The 20,035-nt window shown below is 38.9% G+C and overlaps 1 protein-coding gene across 15 annotated transcripts in view; it reads right to left on the minus strand.

Annotated features, from left to right (window-relative positions):
- LOC115335413 (spermatid perinuclear RNA binding protein) overlaps positions 1-20,035 on the minus strand; it is a 75,288-nt gene that overhangs the window by 27,334 nt on the left and 27,919 nt on the right. For 11 of the 15 annotated variants that reach the window (XM_030001080.1, XM_030001079.1, XM_030001077.1 and 8 more), the window contains exons 3-12: positions 18,423-18,640; positions 13,861-14,026; positions 11,053-11,197; positions 5,340-5,434; positions 4,828-4,923; positions 4,004-4,115; positions 3,293-3,390; positions 2,705-2,816; positions 1,888-2,013; positions 815-1,014 (exon numbers count right to left, since the gene is read on the minus strand). In XM_030001080.1, the coding sequence (XP_029856940.1) occupies positions 815-1,014; positions 1,888-2,013; positions 2,705-2,816; positions 3,293-3,390; positions 4,004-4,115; positions 4,828-4,923; positions 5,340-5,434; positions 11,053-11,197; positions 13,861-14,026; positions 18,423-18,640 (1,368 nt within the window). The remainder of the gene's footprint in view (positions 1-814; positions 1,015-1,887; positions 2,014-2,704; positions 2,817-3,292; positions 3,391-4,003; positions 4,116-4,827; positions 4,924-5,339; positions 5,435-11,052; positions 11,198-13,860; positions 14,027-18,422; positions 18,641-20,035) is intronic. The other 4 variants (XM_030001075.1, XM_030001076.2, XM_030001071.2 and 1 more) reach the window with 3 other exon arrangements.

The following is a 20,035-nucleotide window of genomic DNA, read 5'->3' on the forward strand; positions in this document are numbered from 1 at the left end:
CAAAACTGAAATCAAAGGAAAGCAGCAAGTTGCCAGATGAAGCTTCTAAAAAGGAAACTCTTGTTCAAAACAAAAAGCAAAGAATGACAGATGGGCTTGCTCCTATCATAAGTGCAGTTCTATTAAATGAGGTTCTTTTTCACATCAGTTGTCTGTAGGAAACTTTTGTTTCTTCCCAGAAACCCAGCAGGCTCAGTCTGCTTTAGCAGTCTGAACTATCCTCATGCAATACAACACGGATGTTCATGTTAGGTGTTCCAGTCTATCACTGTTTTACAGACCTAAGCTCTGTCATGTAGAGCACCTACAAGAAGCAACAGTAGGTTGACTAGTACCTGAATGATATCAGTCTCTTACTGAAAAATTGACTGGAGACCAATCATTTATGTACATTGTTTATCCCAGTGTGCAAAGGTACTCTTCAGACACTGAAGACAGGAAACAACTCCATGTTGCCAGGAGCTCACAACCCAGGAATAGACACATAGAAGGAAGGGGAGAAAGAGGGAGCCACCAACATGCGGTTTTCAAAGAACAAAACTGAACCCCTCCAGTCCAAAACTTAAACACCACATTCAGTCCATTGTCAACTGAGCTACCTGCAGAGCCCTGGGAAGTTCTCCCTCCCCTCCACTAGTGTAAAACCAGTGACGCTCTTTGAGCCATGCCCAGCTGTGTTTAGAGTACATAGGTAGCAGCTCAGCTTCATCCAATTTTTTTTGTAATTTTGAGGCTGCATATTACTAGTTCTAACCGTATTTCATACTCGATGTTCCAAGATCTGGGGTTAGCAGATTACTTCAGGCTGCCTTACCTTCACTGCCACATGGAGCTTGGCTGTTTTCTTAGAAGGTCCTGATGCTTCATATGTCGTACCATCAACATCTACAGACATTGTGAAGACTGGGGCATGGACTGGACCAGACTGTGACAGCAGCTTATACTGAAGCCCTGGCCTGATTTGGTTCAGCCTCATCAGAGCATTCATGAGATCTATTGCTTTACTATCTAGTACTGGTACAAGATAGTAGAAGGGGGGGCGGGGCGGAGGGGAGAAAAAGGGGGGGGAAATGAACAAAACAAGATGAACAAAAAAATGAATCAGTTTGCATTTCAGTGCCTTCTGTCTGTATAAAGGAGCAAAACAACCCCTCAGCCTCTTAGTTGAGGATAGCCATAACACTGTTAAGTCTTTAATAAGCCATTCTATTTTGGGTAACAACTATAATTACCCATTTTTTAATATTGTTAACACAATTCTTTTGCAGCTAGCTATATTCTCCCTGGCTGCTATAAAAGGAGTAACAACTTTTATAGGTAGTGAGGAACCAGATCCAGAACTAGCACCAAAGTAGCACAATGAAAACAGTCCCCAGAACTGACTGGATCCCAGCAGTGCTGAGAGACTTCCAGCCTGTGCATATATGCAATGTTTTGTAGATTAAGCGTTTTATTTTTCTTGTGGGAGGTCTTGAGAGACCAACAACTAGCTCAAGAAGGGGAAGAATGCAAAAAGGCAAATCTTCACACAGCAAAGTCACTGCAGTATTTAAAAAAAAAAAAAAAAAAAAAAACCCCAACCAAAAAAACCCCACAGTACAGGGACATTATCAATAAAATAACTCAGCTGCTTGGGCAACTTAAATTTTACTGTAACTTGATGAGTAATCCCATTTAAAAATGCAAATCATTCAGTTGGTAAGACATGCCAGGGGAAATTCAGATGCACAATGTGTCTGACATTCCGAATGTGGGGTGATAGAGACAACATTTTTTGTTCCAAAGACTTTTTCACATGCTATTCCACACCAACACAAAGAAGCTTTTAAACCACCTCCCACTGTACAATAGATCTTTGAAAACAGAATGGAGAAGCATTGCACTTACTTTTCCTCAGATTACGCTTCATCTTTTTATTTGGATCTTTATCGTCCCCGACACTATCTTCAAATGGTCTCTTAAGAGCAGATGAGCCTGTACCTAGGGTATAAATTTCCTTGTAATATGGATATGCTATTAGAAAAACAAAATTCCACAGCAGGAGTCTGATTAGTCCCATACTGTTCCTTGCATGTTTATAACGAAAAGAACTCAACCATCAGTCAAACCCTTAGTGCTACATGTAGGCCACTATTAGCTTATTGCTCACCGTACCATACCATGCAAGATGTCTGTTTCCAATATCATGTGCGATATAAGTGGTGTAATTCTGCATTGTTGTTTTTTACAGTTAGTCTAAGGCAAGAACTCTAATAGTATTGTTTTTACAAAAAATATAAATGGAAATTTATTTTTATTAGATGTATACTGTTTTCTAGGAAGAATTCTTCAGTAATTCTTATTATGGACACTCGTTATATGCTTTTTGACCAGTCTACAGTCTCTCCTTCCCCAGCATAAGAATCATAAACACTACTTTTACTCTTCAGACCCCAAAGGACTTTGTGTTTAAAGAAAATCATCAGCTATATTCTAGCTGTGCTGCTGCTCCTTTGTTGGTACTTCTAGAAAAAAGAACTTCCAGATTTTCTCCTGACAATCGAATTTAAAAAAAGAAAGAAAAAAAAAACAAACCACACCACATTTAACACAGAGAAAAGCCTTTACCTTGCATTCACAGCATGTAACTCAGGAATTTCACCCATTCTAAATTAACCCATATTTTACTGCCCCATTAGTGATTTTTGGAGCAAACAATACCTACCTTCTTTGTCAGTTACTGACCAGGAATATTTCTGAAATGACTTATTTGATGGGAGGGGATCCATTTCCAAAACCTTATAGATCTGACCAAAGGCTGATAATCTGAGGGCATGCTATAAGGTGACAGTAGAAACAGAAGTTACATCACAGGACTACTTTACCTTCGTTGTCTAAGTTTCTAAATAAGCTTGTAGACAAAACCCCACTTCTATGAGAAATCAGCTTCTACAGCTATCTTCTACGATAGCTATAGAAAATGCTAATGTCTAAAAACTTAACACTCATTTAATTTCTGTAATACAAAGTGCAGGGCACACTGACAGCCTACTCAAAGGCGCTGTGCCATAAGCACTTGAGGTGGGATGCAAGTGGCACACTGACATTAGACTGCCTTTTGTAAGGATTAGATTTCATACACACTTAACTCTTGCACTCATGAACTATCATTGCATCTTTCCAGGGTAGCGCACCGGAAGAACTGTCAGGACTGCCATTAAAATAACCCAGCCTGGCAGAGAATACATCGTATTAATGAGCTGAAGTCTTCACTGTTATAGTATCTAGCTCCTCAGATGTACGAGTTTTCTACCTGAGCACTGTGCGTAATGGCTTCTTTTTGCTGAACTGTCATATAAGACAAAGCATCTGTTGGCTCCCGTTCACAGGGGTCATGCAGACCAGGGCCTCCTAGGAGGGAAAGAGGCAAAGCTGATTATTGAGAGTAAACAAGAAGCAATATGAAGGTGGGTGCTGACAGATATTGCAACAGCAAGTCTCAGTCTTCAGCAGAGTGACAAGCGCACCTTTTCCACTAAGGGATTCAAACATCATACAAAGCAAGCTAACCCCAAGATTTTAATCCCTGCAGCAATGGCCACAGAATTTATCAGGGTTAACACTGCACATGTCTAATAGCATGAACTAAAAGCAGTAGGTTTTTTTTAAACCAAATAATTTGGATAGATATGTAGATTTTGATGAATCTATAGAAAACAGATGGTCATGAAGTCTTTTTATTTGTTTGCAACCCCTTAATGAGATACGGGTTAATTTATAAACAAACCTAACATTCCCCATTAACTTCTACTGCATTGGAAGTACTCATTCAAACAGTTACAACTATGCAACTTCCTTTTTTCTTTTTTTCTTTTAGTTTTAAACAAGAAACTATTCATTTAGCTCCACTGCAAGTTAGGAGTTCAAGACAGGCATTTTTCATCTAATAATCATACAGCAACAGCAAAACATTAAGGCTGTCTGATCAACTTTTTGTGCTCCTGAAGTGAAATTGGCCCCTTACCGGGAAGCAGAATTCCAGATGCCAAACACTCCATCACTCGTCGCAATGCTTCCCCAGCGCCCAAAGGTCTATTACAAGTACCTATAGATTTTTCACATATAAGCTCGAGTGGCTAGAAGACATTAAATTACGATTAGTATGGACACAAGGGTAACTGTAATGCAGTTAAATATGGAGGGGTAGAGGGGAAGAATGTTCACATCAGCTTACTTCATTTTTAATCCACTACAAGTCTAACCAACAGAGACATCCATCCCAGAGGACAGTTCATGGCACATGTATTTGTTCCCTGCTCCGAGTCACCTTGTGAGGAAACCAACTCCTCTCCATTAATTGCCCAGGAATTCTAAAAGGAGGAGCCTTCTAAAGCCAAGTCACATGAATATTCTGCTTGTCTCAGAGGGTTACCAATTCTATGTGAGAGAAAACACTGCCTCCGCTGACCGACAAAGTGTTCCTCTCTGGACATGCAGACCATTTGGCCCTCCCCAAACCTGCTAATGTAAAATGGTATCCTCTGGTAGGAGCAGCACTTGGAGGCAACAAGTGGGATTCTACTGCAAATCCTTGAGGATGGGCAAGGCCCACATCATTACGCCTCTTTCCACGGTATCTGTACACCTTACAGTCTCAGCCAATATTCCTGTTCTCTTTTCTTCCTACAAGCACTTTTCTACACAGGTAACGGTTAGCGGGGAGTAAAGGGAAGGGGTGTTTAAGGAGGCGTTTCATACAATGCGTTGTTTTCTCCAATCCAGACACTGCTACAGTTCTCAGGAGATCTGAGACCTGACACTGTGGCCTTCAACTCTTTCTGTACTTACCCATCCTTTCAGTGGTGCCCATGTGGGGACTCTGTTGCACAAATCCCGCAGAATACGAAGGACAATTACACATGATTTTAGTCCATTTGCCCTGGCCTAAAACAAACAAAATGATTCCAATACACCTGCAAAAACCTGGCCTTCAATTTTGCTTTTCTTTTTAAATGCACAGAGTCCTGGGATAGATTTTTTAATTATTATTACTTAATACTTAATCAGCTTCATGCAAAATAAAAACAGTTATATAAAAGTAAAATACTTCAATTTAGAGAGACATATAAAAAAAGGGAAGCAAAATGTCAAGATTGCTTTTGTAGCCTCATGACAACTCTAGACCAGTCGGCTGTCTACCTGTCATGTTTGCCCTTGCACAGTACAGCACTGAATTCGGAATTCTAGACCTTTGCTCTATTAGGGACTAGTCAGAAATTAAAGAGGCATTAAAATTAAAACTGTCTCAAATTAAACCTCGTAAGGCTACAGTAACAACAAGGTAAGAACAAATAGCCAACCTGAAACCATTTGGCGTGCCGCAGAGACGCCAAGGCCTCCAGGCATTTCTGCCTGTCCAATAAGTCCGGAGGATCTTTCATCGCAACATTATCTACTGGTAAAAATGGGATAAAAAGAGACAGATACAATTTGACCAAGGGGTTTCTGTCACAATACAAAAAGAGCGGCAGCATCTCAATGAGATAATAAGACTCCCAGAATTTAAGTGCACTGTGTTATTTAATTTAAACAAGCCATTAAAGGTAGTAAATGTGCACGTGTGCAACAGAAGCAAAGGCATTCACTCCTTGTAAAATAATAGTAATAATAAAGATGGCCACTGCTACAGACAATCTGGGATCTTATTAAAAATGTAGAACACATTTCAGGGCAGAAAATAGCTATATAGCACTTTTTTTTTTTTTTTTTTTGTTGGGTTGTATTGGGCTTTTTTTTTTTTTTCCCCACTTCTTTCCCTTCTTTGTGACTTTCATTCCACAAAGGTGGCACAGAATTTCAAAGAGACAAGCTTCTTTTGACAAGAGGGAGATATTCTCGGGGGGACGTATGAAAAAAATTGTAATAGGTAGAAAATGAAGTTATGTCCATGCAATTATTGCTAATTCCAAGAAAAAAACTGAATAGATTTGAAATATTATTGCATGAACAGTACTAGCCACTATAATCCAGTGAAAGAAATATACAAGAAATGCTAGTAAGAAATTTTACAGTTTGATTAGGCTTTCATATAACCAGAACATATGAAAGAAGTGAGTAAGTTTGGTAACTTCCAGATTATTAAAGTATTAGAGAGGTAGTCCTTTCTTGTAAAAATCTTCTCTTCCCAACAGCAACTGAAATCAACAGAGGAAATTCAAAGAAGGATTTGAGAGACAAGACACTGATATCTTCTGTGCAGGTTTACACTTTTTTTCCACCCTCAACCCACCTTTTCTCTTTTTTTATCCAGCATGCAAAAAACTGCTTTTAGCAGTCACATCCAATTCTATATTGAGGGACATCTTGTATCAGTCTTTTCTTCCCTAATTTTTTTTTTTTTTTTTTTTTTTTTTTAAATCTTAAGGAGTTATTAGCATCCAGATTCCCTGGAAACACTGTACAAATGACAGATTTTGCATATCTGTGAAATCAGGTTAAAAAGATTTTAGTTTTTAGCTGACATGAGAAGAACGCATTGGAAGAACTAAACAAATCCATGGTTCAACTAAAACCTTGAATATGTTATTTTCCTATGAAACACACAATTACTCTTTATTTCAAAATAAATAATTTGGAAATCAAGTCTTTTCGTTATTCACAATGGTCAGTTCTCCAGGTCTTGAGACACCTATGCAGGTCTGAATGAAATACAATATCCATTCCAAATTGAAGACTATGCTAGATAAGCAAAATCCAGCAAGACATTTAAAATATGAGGACAAGTTAGGAGGAAAAAAGTACCATCAGTTTGTAGTACAATTTATTAGTAACATCTCAAAGTAGATTTTCATAGGTTACTTTGGATAGTATTGGTTGCACGTGCAACTGCATCTTTAATGTTAAAGTTGCTTCACCTCCTCTGCCATTCAATGGGAAGGTTACTGTGGTAAAAGCACATTATGTTATGATGGATAAAAGAGCCCAAAGCCAAAAAACAAACAAACAAAAAAAACCCCTCAAACCAAAAACCCCAGTGTAAAACTGAACAGAACCAGGTATCTTGTCTGACAGTTCCTAGTTGCAGTTCACCCCTGCTGGCTCTGCTGTCAGCAGAAGACTTAAGTGCTATAAGCTTATTTTCTAACCCCAATGAACTTGGCAGCAGATATTTGCATTGCTTTTTATTGCCCTCATCAACAGTATTACAATATTGGGATTAATCACTCCTCTTGCCTGTTTTCCAAATAAAAGCTGCAAAGTCTCAAAGCATTGGATTTCTATGAGCATAAAAGGTCACTTTGGAACACAAGATTTGCTTCCAAGTTTCCTTTGCAGTTTCATTATTTTCAGGAGTAATGTTTTGTGGCACACAATTACTAAATGTACATTTACATAGTTCTGCAAGAAAACTTTATGGTGGACAATATAAACATCTGCTTAAAGCTCATGTATTGTATAAAACAACTACTGTCAATGAATGATCAGAATCTTATTTTAAAACGTTAGAAATGGCAAAGGTGACTGATTGCAAAATCATTAATTTTTTTTGCAGTGAACCGGATCTTTAAATGCCTAGGGACTTTTACGTAGTATGGTACAAGGCTTTGCTAAAGTCTGTTGCAGCCATTGACGAAGTAAATTAATTTTTCCTTTAAACTACAAAACAAACAGAATACATGTCATCTGTCATTCAGGTGAATGAAAAACCTCATAAGATTTGTTGCAAGTCAGAATTACACGTTCTCCTACAGGATTAAGGCTATTTCCAAAGGTCTAAATTACAAGTATCTTGGAGAATTTTGCCAATTGCAAATTCAGTACTAGTGTCCTGAGCACCTTTTGCAGATGTTGCAGTCAGCCAACTTTTGGGTGCAAGATTCTATTAAACAGAAAGATGAAGAGAACAGGCAGTGAAGAGGGCGAGCGGCTTGCAGCAGGCTCCCTTTCGATACCCTCAGGAGAATGGCATGTTTCTTCATGCTCTGCCAGTCAGGAAAGTGAGACCCAATCAAAATTTTCAAATGCGATTGCAAAGCTTTACTTTTTTTCTTGTGGTTTTAATGAGGGCAATGATATAAGGAGTTTAATAAACAGTTAATAATAAAGCCCTGACATTAGCTCACACTATGCAACACAGGACCAGTCCTTCAGTAATTCTCTCCCCACTTGCTGTATGTATTCTCTTCACACAGTAGCTGCCAACTTCATTCATTTGCAGCCAGCCATACGAGGAGCATTGTCTTCTCTGCAGAGGCAAGGTAAATCTGTGGCTCGTTGCCCCTTCAATGGCACTTGGCACCTTTGGAGCAACACTGGCTGCACCTGCCCAGCAAAGGCAGCAGCAGAGGCAGAATGTTTATGCAGTAGTTGCTCAAGGAGCAAGGTTGATTTCAGCCCCACTTTGGTAAATGAGCTTGTTTATCATTACATAAGTTTGTTGTTACTGAGCATACAGTAACAACAACCGATTTGCAAGCTACAAGATTCTGGTCTGGAAAGCCCAATTTATGTTTGGTGCTACGACTAAAAATTCAGTTTCTTAAGAAGTTTAAATTTTAAACTGATGCAAAATGCAGGAATTTTAGGTGCTTGACTTCTCAAGTCGACATGAGAAAGCAGAGCTTTATGGATAGCCATTTGTGAGAAACACTGAAATGCACACACACACTGGCCCACTATTTATTTTTGCTAACAAGCAGCAAAAACAAATAGGACAAACACCACATCTTAAACATGAACACTTTTCCAAAGAGGTGGGGACTGAGGAGAAATCCAGGAATGTTTTTCGATACATTCTGACATCAGGGCATGAAGGCACACACAGCATTCCTACAGAACAAATGGGAGCACTGATAACGAGGTCCGTTGCGCCTAACCTTGCTGGTTTGGTTAGAGGACAGATTAGTGCTAATCACACCGAACGCTGAAACCTTGGTCAGTTTCGCGCAGCCTCTGCTCCCCGGGAGCAGCGCCAGGGGCCAGCGGCTCCAGCACAAACCTGCGCCCGCACCCAGAACTCCATGGCCTATCTTACATGTAAGATGAAAGGCAAGTTGACAAGCATTTTGAGCTCCTTCATTCAAAAGAATGTATGGAATAAACTCAAAACGGTTCTTAAAACTGCATGGAAAATATATTTACATTTGGTTGGCATTATTCAGGGGTATTGGAAAAATATGGCAGTACTTTCGTTGGAGATCAAGGTATTTTCACTGGACAGTTTCTCTGAGTATTTTCCCTTGATATTAGATAGGAAACTTTTTTGGTCTGAATCCAAGTGAAAGTGACTTAAATATGGTTGGAAATGTTATTAAAAAAAAGTATCCCCCCCCAATTTACTTAGTGACATCTCCATAATGTTTCACATACCTTTGAAAAGGAATATGATAAATGTCTCTGTTCACTTGTGATGAATCAATGTCAAAGAACCTGGGCTTTAAAACAAGATCCATTACCCTATTAACTATCCTCATCAGCTGTACAGAAATGATAGCGTAACACCACTCTAAGAGAGGTAGTAAAACTATTTTAAGTTTTAAAAAAATTAGTACAGAATTTTGAAAAATATTTTAAGATACTGAAAACAAAATAGAACACCTACATTTTAAATATAAGAAAGCATAGAAATTCAAATCCTCATTCAGTTTGAGATGAATTCAAGAATCCCTAGAGTTTACTGCCACAACAGCATCACTTTTTGCAAGAAAATAGTTGGACAGAAGCCTTTGTGCAAAACTGTATCCCCTTGTGAGAATCTTACAAATCCTTTACCATTCAAATTTGTTCTGCACTTTGTGCTCTTTCTCAGGAACATAGATCAGCTGCAACAACTACAGGGCTGATCTCAGCATCTTATGGGAAGTTGAAGAACAACTAAAGTAATACGTGATTTATTTTTAATGGTCTTGCAAAAGAGCATGGTTACTAATTTGAGAATAAACAGACATTGCAATTGGGAATCTTTGCCATTCATCTGTTTTGTAAGATTTTTCTGCATCCAACTGCTGCCAAAGTGTTACATTTCATTTGAACAGGGATCCTTCCTGCCATTGCCTCAAATAAAAACGAAGAGAAACTGACCAACATTTCTCATTGTATCGGTATTTCATGTGGGAGAAGGGAGTAAGCAAAGAACTTGTGGCAAGTCTAGAAATGGGAAAAGAGCGACAGGGAGTTCCCTAGCCCACATGGGCCCAGCTGCCTCGGTTGTCATGACAGAGAGTGGCCAGTTGGTCAAAGGTCTGACATCATCCAGTGGCAAAGTTTCTAGGGATAGGTTTGGGAAGCGGAAGCAGAAATTACCAACAAGATTTCAAAAATAAAACAAAGTACGGCTACATTTGCTCTTCTCTATTTCTCTTGGTTTGTTTCCAACCTCAATGGCACTACCAGTCAACATTCCTTTAACAAGGGGCATGTAACTATATTGGACATCAGGCAGTTAGGGAGAAGAAACAGAAAGAAACTAAGTTACAGTTTTCTATATCTATTTTGCTCTAAGGACATGAGGTACAATGTTCAATTCAGAAGCAAAAGTGCTGTATTATAGCACTGTAACTTCAATTGTATCCCAGTTAGGAAATTCTTAAAGCTAGAAACATACACATACGTATTACCAATTAATAAAAATTGAGGGCCAGGACGACATACTTGCGAGCTTTGCAGGAGAGGTTTTTTATTTTTTATGTAAAAAGAGAAACGATTTTATCAGTTTTTCAAGATACTACAAACCAATCCCACTTGACTGACTTAATTTGAAAACATGACTGTGCAGCGCTGGGGTGCTCAAGAATTAACTAGCAAGTCTGAAAGAAAGGAGAACTAAGATCTAATTGTATGTCAAAGTTAACACTGTAGGAATATTGCTTGCAAATGAAAACTATGCATATTTACGTGAAAATTAAGTGACTGTTGTCTTTTTAAGACACAAATAATGTAACCTATGGTGGCAATAGCCAATCTAGTTAGTACATGATGCACAATTAAAAACCTACTTCCCAATTCACCCTGTGCTGCACAGTCAGGGCATTTAGATAGAACAGTTTTAAAAACAAGTTAAAACGCTCTGTGTACCTCCTTCCTTCTTCTCTGCTTCATCTCGAATGAGAGGGGATGTAAGTATCACCTTCAAAGTTAGCTTGGGTTCCTTTGTGTTACGAATAATAATAGCTGCCTCATTTACATGCTCCTCCACGAGATACTTCTCTTCTGTAAGTTTCTGAAAGTCACCAAGAAAGATTTCAAGAATCTCCCAATCAGCTGAAAAACTGCAGAATCTCTGTATGTGGATATGCCTCTTACCTAATGAGAAGCCTACGAGACAGTGCAACAACAAGTAACGCCTTGCCTCCCTCATTAAAAACAAACAGAAAAACCCCAGTAACACGTTTAAGAAAAAAGGTCTGCAGCAAGTTTAATGAGAATACTAAGTAGTTCCACTATATTATCACTTTTTTTTTTAAACTTTTTTAACAAAGGCAGAAGCTGACTTTCATAACTGCTAGTATGCAAAATACCACAAGCAACTTTTGTTCTTAGTAAGTACATACTTCTCTGGTAACGCTGCCTCTAAATGTAAAAGCTCTCACATGCAGTATGACCAACACAACCACAACTGTCAGTGCAAATGGGTGACAGATTCCAGTGCAGGAGCTGCACCAGCTCACCTAGTCCATGTACCTGCCATGAAGTATGACCAGATATACCTTGGCTGTCTCTTACCAACCCTAAGATATTCTTCAGAAGCCCTAGCCACAGAGATTTTACTATCTCTCCAATTAAGACTATTCTGATTCTTAGCCACCCATATAATTTAGATGACCTATTTTGCAACACAAATGCCCTTGCTACAGTTCCAATTACTTCTCATCCTACCTTTGGTAGTCATGTGAGATACTGAATCACCATCCTTTTATAAATAACCATTAATGTTTTAAAACTTACATCTGCATTTGGTCTTGAGTTTTTCCAAACCAGATAATTTTAATTAGGTGGTTTTCTAGGTGGTCATTGTCACTCAGCTGATTTTCTCCAATTTGTTTGTTCATCTCCCTCACTCCCTTTCCCCAAAGCACTTGAAACTGGATTCAGGACAACACTGTCACCCACTTCATTCATTAATAGCAGCCCCAGGAGAGATCCCTGACAATGCCTGGAAAATGTGACCTTCCTCTCTTGACAGCACACCAATAAATCGAGTGTTTTTTAAAATGTTTTCAATAAACTTTTTATTTCTTGCTTATATTTCTTTTGTAGATAATACTACAACTGCCTTATGAGTTGTTCCAGTAACATGCATTGTATCAGGGTTATCTCAAGCGATCTGTATCTGCAGGTCTTTCAGCAGTCCTTTGGGACCTCTATCAGCCTCCAGAAGTGCAAAGACAACCACAGACGGTTCAGTCCTAAAGCTATTCCTTGTGTTCGTGAGTTTTTTTTCAGCAAGACCATACGGTTAGAACATATCTAACATAGATTCTAACATCTTTCCCTGTTGCAATCTGCAGTCCTCCAGCTCCTTTATTGTTGGGATGAAAATGTTTAAGCATCTGCTCACTAGTAGCCTTCAAAGAAGAAAAGCAGAAGCTGTTAACATCCCTGTACTTCATTTCCTCATTTTGTCCACTAATGGGCCTACACCTTCCTTCTCCCTCCTGTGTCTGATGCATCTGCAGAACCTCTTACTATCTTTTATGCCCATGATAGTTGTAGATCGTTTCATGAGTCAGATTCCTCTTACCTCATCTCTTCTGCAATTCCTTGCCTCACAATACTTCCCCATACAATCTTGCCTACTTGTCTCTTGACGTTATTGTAGTCTTCACATCTTTTAAGTCTATTCTGCCGTTCTCACTTTTTTGAGGCATGTGCTAACTTTTCTTATCCCTTTCAACGCTTCTCATCTCACACCTCACTACAAACAACTAAAATTTACTCTTTACTACTTAATAGATGCTTAGCATTTTCAGCTATGGGTAGGGCCACATCTGCAGGTGCAACTTTATCTCATTAAAACAAGCCCTTTATGTGAACAACTGAACAGTGAGAACAAACAGCTGTCAAGAATGGTAAAACGCATGCTGTCTATGTGGAAATAAACACAAGGCAGAAAAGCAGATCAGGAGAAAAGCAGATCAAGTTTGGACATGGTTTGGGGAGAAGCACTTGCAGTGGAATACTTCAGGGCACAGGTTCTTGGCAACAGTGTATGTCAGTCTGGAAGCTGGACTGATTATTCACACTCAGAACTCTGTCAAAAAGATATTATTCCTAGCTGCTTTAAAGGGACCGATATTAGCTGTAAGTGCTGCCTACTGGATGCCAACATCAGAATTAAATAGCCATAAATAAAAACGAATTATGAGCTCATGATTAACATGAGCTAAAATGAGCGACCACCTAAAGCGACTTGTTCTCCCTTCAGAAGTACAGAGGTGTTTATCTCGGAACAGCCCAAGCAAAGCAAAGCTGCTGCAGTGTAGAACTGAAGGTTCAGACAGGGGACAACAATACAGACCGATTCATATGCTCGAGCAGGGAAGATTTCTGGGACTGCAATTTAGGTCACATTAGTGGTTGAACCAGAGAGCAAAAATCAGCTGGGTTAGTCACCAAATAGAAAGGTTAGCTGCCATCATAAGAAAACTGACATCACAAATAGGGAGTGGGCAACAAGAGGAATAAGATGTTAAACTTTGTGAAAAACTACTTCACATCACCACATTAAACATTTCACACACCCTAGATGTCATCCTAGATTCAAGGTGTATTTCCTTATTCTATACCACTTGCCTTTTTTCCTGGAACAAATTCCAGCCTTTACCCAAATACATCTTGCAGTGCTATCAGCCATTGTTAGAGTACTACTCTAAATTAACTCACCTGAATTTGAGCTGGGAGATTGTCTTTAACTATACATAACAAGGTCTTTGTGGGTTTTTCTTTGCACATGAGAACCAGCTCCAGATCCATATCATCTTTTATCAGCAAGCCCTTTGCAACCAAGCCAATTCTCATAACACCACACAACGTCCGACCACCTTGATCCCTGGAAATGAAACAATTTGGAGTAATTAAAATGGTATTTTCACACATTAGAAATAATTGTATTATCCTATCCCAGGGAGGAGATAAATGGATGGGACTTATGACTGTGCTAAAGTGGTGTATCACTGATCAGGAAATGAAAAGCATAGGCTCCTTTTATGCAAGTAGCTCCTATGAAAAAATTAATTGAAGCACTGACTTGCAATTCACACAAACGCAGAAGTTGCCTAGCTCAAGTCACAAAGCTTCACAAAGCTCAAAAAAGCCCAAATTCACTATCTACCGATCTACCAAAAGAGTAGAATAAATAATCTAGAGGAGCTCTCTGAAAGAAATCCTGTTTTCAGAAGTGATCCAAGTTGTCTTTTAGTGATACTTCAACTTTAAACATGGCCACACACCTTTTCAATGTTTCTTTTAGTTGATCCATACATTTAAACCTTTATCGTTAAATTATACAACCAACTTCTGAAGTTTTAGCCCATACTATAAACTGGCATTTCAGGAAAGCTTCTAATTTCCAAAAGGCACAATTCCTTCAACAAATCTTACCAGTGAAACCTACAGGAATAGTGGTCTGACTACTAGTTTTTACTCTCCAGTTAAAGTTTAGGGGAACCTTTAAAAGCCACAGTAAACAGCTTTCAAAGCAATATAAGAATGTTTTTGTTTTGAGTACTGAGAGAAAGACTGCAACAAAAAACAGTTTAGGATTGCTCAAAAACATCAAGAAAAATGCAAGAAATGCATCTTTGACAGTTCAACACCAGCTATTGCCACATGATGCATCTTACACCCTGTGGCACCAACATCACCAACATAAAACCCACAGAAAGCACGTAATCAGTAAAGGTGGTAAACCACCTTGGCCAGAAAGGAAGCATCCCTGTTCACAGCATTCTTACCATGCAGAGGGATGGACTGGATAAAAAAAAACAAAAAACCTCAAACCAAACCAAACACCAGTCCCACTGTGATCAAAGGTTATCACATAAAACCTAAGCTTCACTCAGAGGTATCTTCATCTAATAATTTTACTGTCTTTATCTATGTATTTTAAATGGAAAGGCAGGAACAGGTGCTTAAACAATAAACAGAAGAAAAGAAGCAATGACACAGAAAACGAAGTGGCAATCCCAAACTAGTTACCACCCTTGGCATAGCCAGAAGCAAACTAACAAAAACTGTTATAGAAGTAAACAACATCTCAACTTTCACCCTGGAACTATGCTACTTTAACAGTATCTGGATGCAAACACCTGAGAAAACACAAAACTCCTTTAGATATGGTTTGTAAGTAGCATAAAGAAATTTAAAGTTATATATTTTTCTACAATGTAAGCCCCTTTTAGCTTGTAAAGTGATTAGTAAAATAATTTGTCCCAAACAAATGCAAAAATACACAAAATATTTTGTATGTTTAAATAATACACTGATGTTTACAAAAACTGTACTCTGTAACAGAGCACAAGAATGAAAAATCCTGCACACACGTGTGAAAGCAAGGCTAGCCAATTGTCTCAAAAGTATTTACTGCAGGCTTGGATTTTAATTTTTTTTTTTTCTTTTTTGAAGAATCCATTCTGTGCCTATTTTACCCACATCAGAAGACACCTAAAAACGTTACCAGCAATGCTAGGAAGTCACCAACAAAATATACAGCACACTGCATATCAAGAAAGACTGTTCTTCAGCAAAACACTGAGCTTAAATACCTTCCTCAAGAAGATAACAAAACTTAATTGTCCATCTGTGGAGAAGCAGCTTATCAATCCACTACAATTATTCTCTGATGTCAATACAATCATTCTGTCTTAAACCAATTTAGACATTAATTTATTTAAAAAGATTCATGTTTTGCTATTTCTATTTGAATACATCTCACACCAAAAAAAGTGACATATCACAGCTTGGTCTTACACAAAAATGCCAGTGATCAGACTTGTGTCTGTTAAATATTTATTAGGGAACACAGAAAGCCACAGGCATCAAAATAAGGGACCATTTGTATATTTACTTTTCCAAGGCTATCATACAATGGTCTTCAAGCTGCTGAACATTTCCTACATGGATTGGTGTATTCTGAGTAGGTAGCGCTGCATTTAAACTTCATGCAGAGCAAGCAGTTTCTTTCAATAGCTCCCAAGCCCACAACCTTATCCTAGAGACAATCAAAGACAAGCTTAAGTGTTAATAAAGAAACCTGTGGAAAAACACTACTAATACATGAGGAATTTTCTGTAGAATGCACAACACTGTTGGGAAAACAGATCAAGTCATGAATGCTTTCTGCTCCTCCTAGCCACACAAAATTCCTCAGTTAATATAGCACATTTTGTTTCTAAACTGAAGTGCATCCAGATAGTGAGGTATGGCAGGGCTTCTTACCTTATTTCCTGAATGCTACTCTAAAAATTTATGAGAGACTTGAAAATAACTAAGAACCACATTACTACGATAAAACAGGAAACAATATTTCACTTTTGAATTTTCAGACATACATCATTATGCATTTAGGAATAACTGATAACTACAATGGTAATCGCTATCTTTCTCATATTAAGCCAGTAAACTACATTTTCAGTTTAAAAACTGTCAGTCTTTCTGATTCAGAGTTGGATCTTCCTCCATTACCTGCACTGAATTGTATCTTACTCCAGAAGTATACAGTATACGGTGTCTGTATTTCCATCTGTTACTGCTAGAGTAGGCTATACTTCCACCATCCCAAAATGTAAACAACTTAACACATACATTCTTTAACAGGACACCAAAAATTAAACAAGGCCTCATGATAAACCTTTCACTGTCAGAAAACATAACAAATACATATGAAAAAGAATACATGTTCTTTATCAATTTTAAGATCAGAACTTACTGGGCAAAGCCCATGTAGCAGCAGACTTTCTTAATATTCCATGCATCATTGGAAAGGAAATGGAAAGAGTCCTTTGACTACATCTCTAGTGCAGGTTATGCTACAGATGTAACCAGATTAAGTTGCAAGAAGTTCAGTGGAGATGTACTGTATCACAGGAAGAGCATAGAACTGGAAGTCGGGTTTTTCAAGTCATAACAAATAGGCTGTTGGTCTCCCAGTGCTTCACTTCCTAATCTCTAACCTGGACAGATACTTACCTGAGTTGGAGAACACGTGAAACACATTATCCAGAAAGCACTGAAGTGCCAGAAGTGCCCAAGTTAAAAAGTTTTACACCAAGAAACTTAAAAAAAAAAAAAAAAAAAAAAAAAAGAAAAAAGAAAGAAGCCAGTTGTTCCTGCTGCTTCCTCTATTATTGGAGTTATGCTAGAACAACAAAACTTGGCACCATATCAGGGAGTAGACTGGGATATAGAGCAAACAGATGTTTCACTTGGGAGAAAACTACATAATTGTACCAGGTTTGGCTGAGATAGAGTTAGATATCTTCCCAGTAATGTATATGGGGCTATGTTTTGGATTTGTGCTGAAAACACTGTTGATAACACATGGGTGTTTTAGTAATTGCTCAGCAGTACTTACGCAGCATCAAGGCCTTTCCTGCTTATGCTGCTGCCCCACCAGTGAGCGGGCTGGGGGTGCAGAGGAAGCTGGGAGAGGGCCCAGCTGACCCCAACTGACCAAAGGGATATTCCATACCATATCATGTCATGCTCAGCAAGAAAAGCTGAGGGAAGGAGGAGGAATGGGTGGACATTTGGAGTTACGGCGTTTGTCTTCCCAAGCCACCGTTACACGTGATGGAGGCCTGCTTTCCTGGGGATGGCTGAACACCTGCCTGCCGATGGGAAGTAGCGAATGAATTCCTTGTTTTGCTTTGTTTGCACACGTGGCTTTTGCTTTACCTATTAAACTTCTTTATCTCAACCAACAAGTTCTTTCACTTTTACCCCTTCCCATTCCCTCCCCCATCCCACTGGGGGAGTAAGTGAGCAGCTGCGTGGTGCTGATCTGCCTACGAGGGTTAAAACCATGACAATAATGGAAGATAATGGATCCTTAGAAAAGTTAGTTTGCTGGATAAACAATAAAGTTTATAATTTGTGTATTAAACCGAAGGAGGCACCCTAAGCTACATGGCTGTGGATTTGCATTCATGTGCTACAGGAACATATATTCACTTATAATTGCTGAAAGCTTTGACTGCTAAATGCAACTTCACAACATCACAGTAACATAAATAATGAAATAGAGAGCAACTGCTGCCCACATTGGGCTTATTACTATTCCCTGCACTCACCCTACGTGCTCCCACCTCAAAAAGTCCAAATATATCCACTTCCTTCTATGAACATTCATATGCAACAGAATCAAGTAACACTACAACTCTTATTTAAAAGGAAAGGAACTCATTCAGAGCAGTACAGTAACACATTATGAGGCTCAACTCACTCACTTGGCATTGCTTTCCGCAGCTTCCTCCTTTGCTTCCATATCACCCTCACATTTTGTAGACTTGTTCTTTTCATCCATCCAGTCAGAGACATGTTTAAGGGCACATTCTACTGTTGATACCATGTTCTGGACAGCTTCAAGTTCCTCTGGAGATGGATAAATGGTTGAATGTTTCACCATTACATGGCGGTCATCATTAGCAAAAGATCGGATAGATCTCTGTTATGAAATGGGAAACAGGGGTGGGAAAAAAAGAACAAGGTTATTGGATTATCAATAGAAAGACATTGCCTAAATGGGAATCCTCCCCGACAGATGTAGGAAAGTGTTTTATGACAACCATTGCTTATAATCATGCAGGAATGATTTCTTATCTTTATTTAAATAATTTTTAAAAAGAAAAAAGAAAGAAAACAAACACCAGTACAAAAATCAGCATTAAGCTGATAAAACATGGAAGACCTTAGGTGGCTTATGTGGCACCTAATATCTGATGCCTAAATTCAACTCTTCTAGAATCCTTTTATTGGCTACTAAAATGAATAGGCACATGTGGAGTGCAGTTCATGTTTATGTATACCAGGCATATCTGCAGCAATGTTTATGTTTATGTCTACTTTAGGATGAGACAAATTGTGCTTTAGAGGTGCATTTCCCCACCAACCCACATGTGACTACAGAAGGCTAGACTACTGTATCAGATTAGAGGCTAGAGATATCTAAAAATTAAGCAAGCTGAATTTCATCTTTTGTTCGGTCGGTCCATCATAAGTGGAAGTTGTGACACTGTGTGCGCTAGTCACAAATCAGAAAATGGGAGAACTTAGGTCTAGGACTAGACAAAACTTCGTACACCCATATACAGCTATGGGGATACAAAATAGGGTCAAGGCCTGTAGGATGCATTACTCTGTTTGCAATGGCTAGAAATGGAGTTTCTACATCTTGTCCTTTCATGACTTGCCCCCAACCCCAATCTTTTTCTCATTTTCATTGTTTTTCTCACTTCCCCCTGTTCCCCTGCCCCCCCCCCCCCCAACCCCCCAAGCTTCTCTTTGAGAAGAGGGCATGGTCTGGCTGGCTAAGTATAAGGTTAGAGTGCTGAAGCAGGGGACAAAAAAACCCACCTGAGTTTCATTCCCAGTTTCATTAAGCATCTGACTTCCCTCATCCTTTGACTAGCTTGTTTATTTAGATTAAGCTTTTAAAGCCAGTGAGAAATCACTTAGGCCCTGATCTAGCCTGAAGAAGCTACATCTCATGGACATACAAGCTTTGAGCAATAGCACTGAAAGAAAGAGGGGCTTCCCTACCCTGGAATACTTGCAGGAATTCAGGAGTTCCTATATTTCAGCGATCTTTGTTGGCTTGTGTCAACCTTCACAGCTGGATAGCTCAGAGCAAAAAGAAAAGCCAGGGTCCTTATCCCAAAAGGTAACCTCATTTCAAGGTAGGGAAATTTAGAACACAAGTATCCCAGGGTGACAGCAGACTGGGTAAAGCATGGGTAAAGGAGGGCAGACAAGGAGAACATGGAGAAGATACCTAATTTGTAAAAGGCATTGATACTCTCCAAACACAACTTTGCATATTCTCGAAGTGTGAATGTAGTCA

Source organism: Aquila chrysaetos, chromosome 24, assembly GCF_900496995.4.
Source record: "Aquila chrysaetos chrysaetos chromosome 24, bAquChr1.4, whole genome shotgun sequence".
Taxonomy (NCBI): Eukaryota; Metazoa; Chordata; class Aves; order Accipitriformes; family Accipitridae; genus Aquila; species Aquila chrysaetos.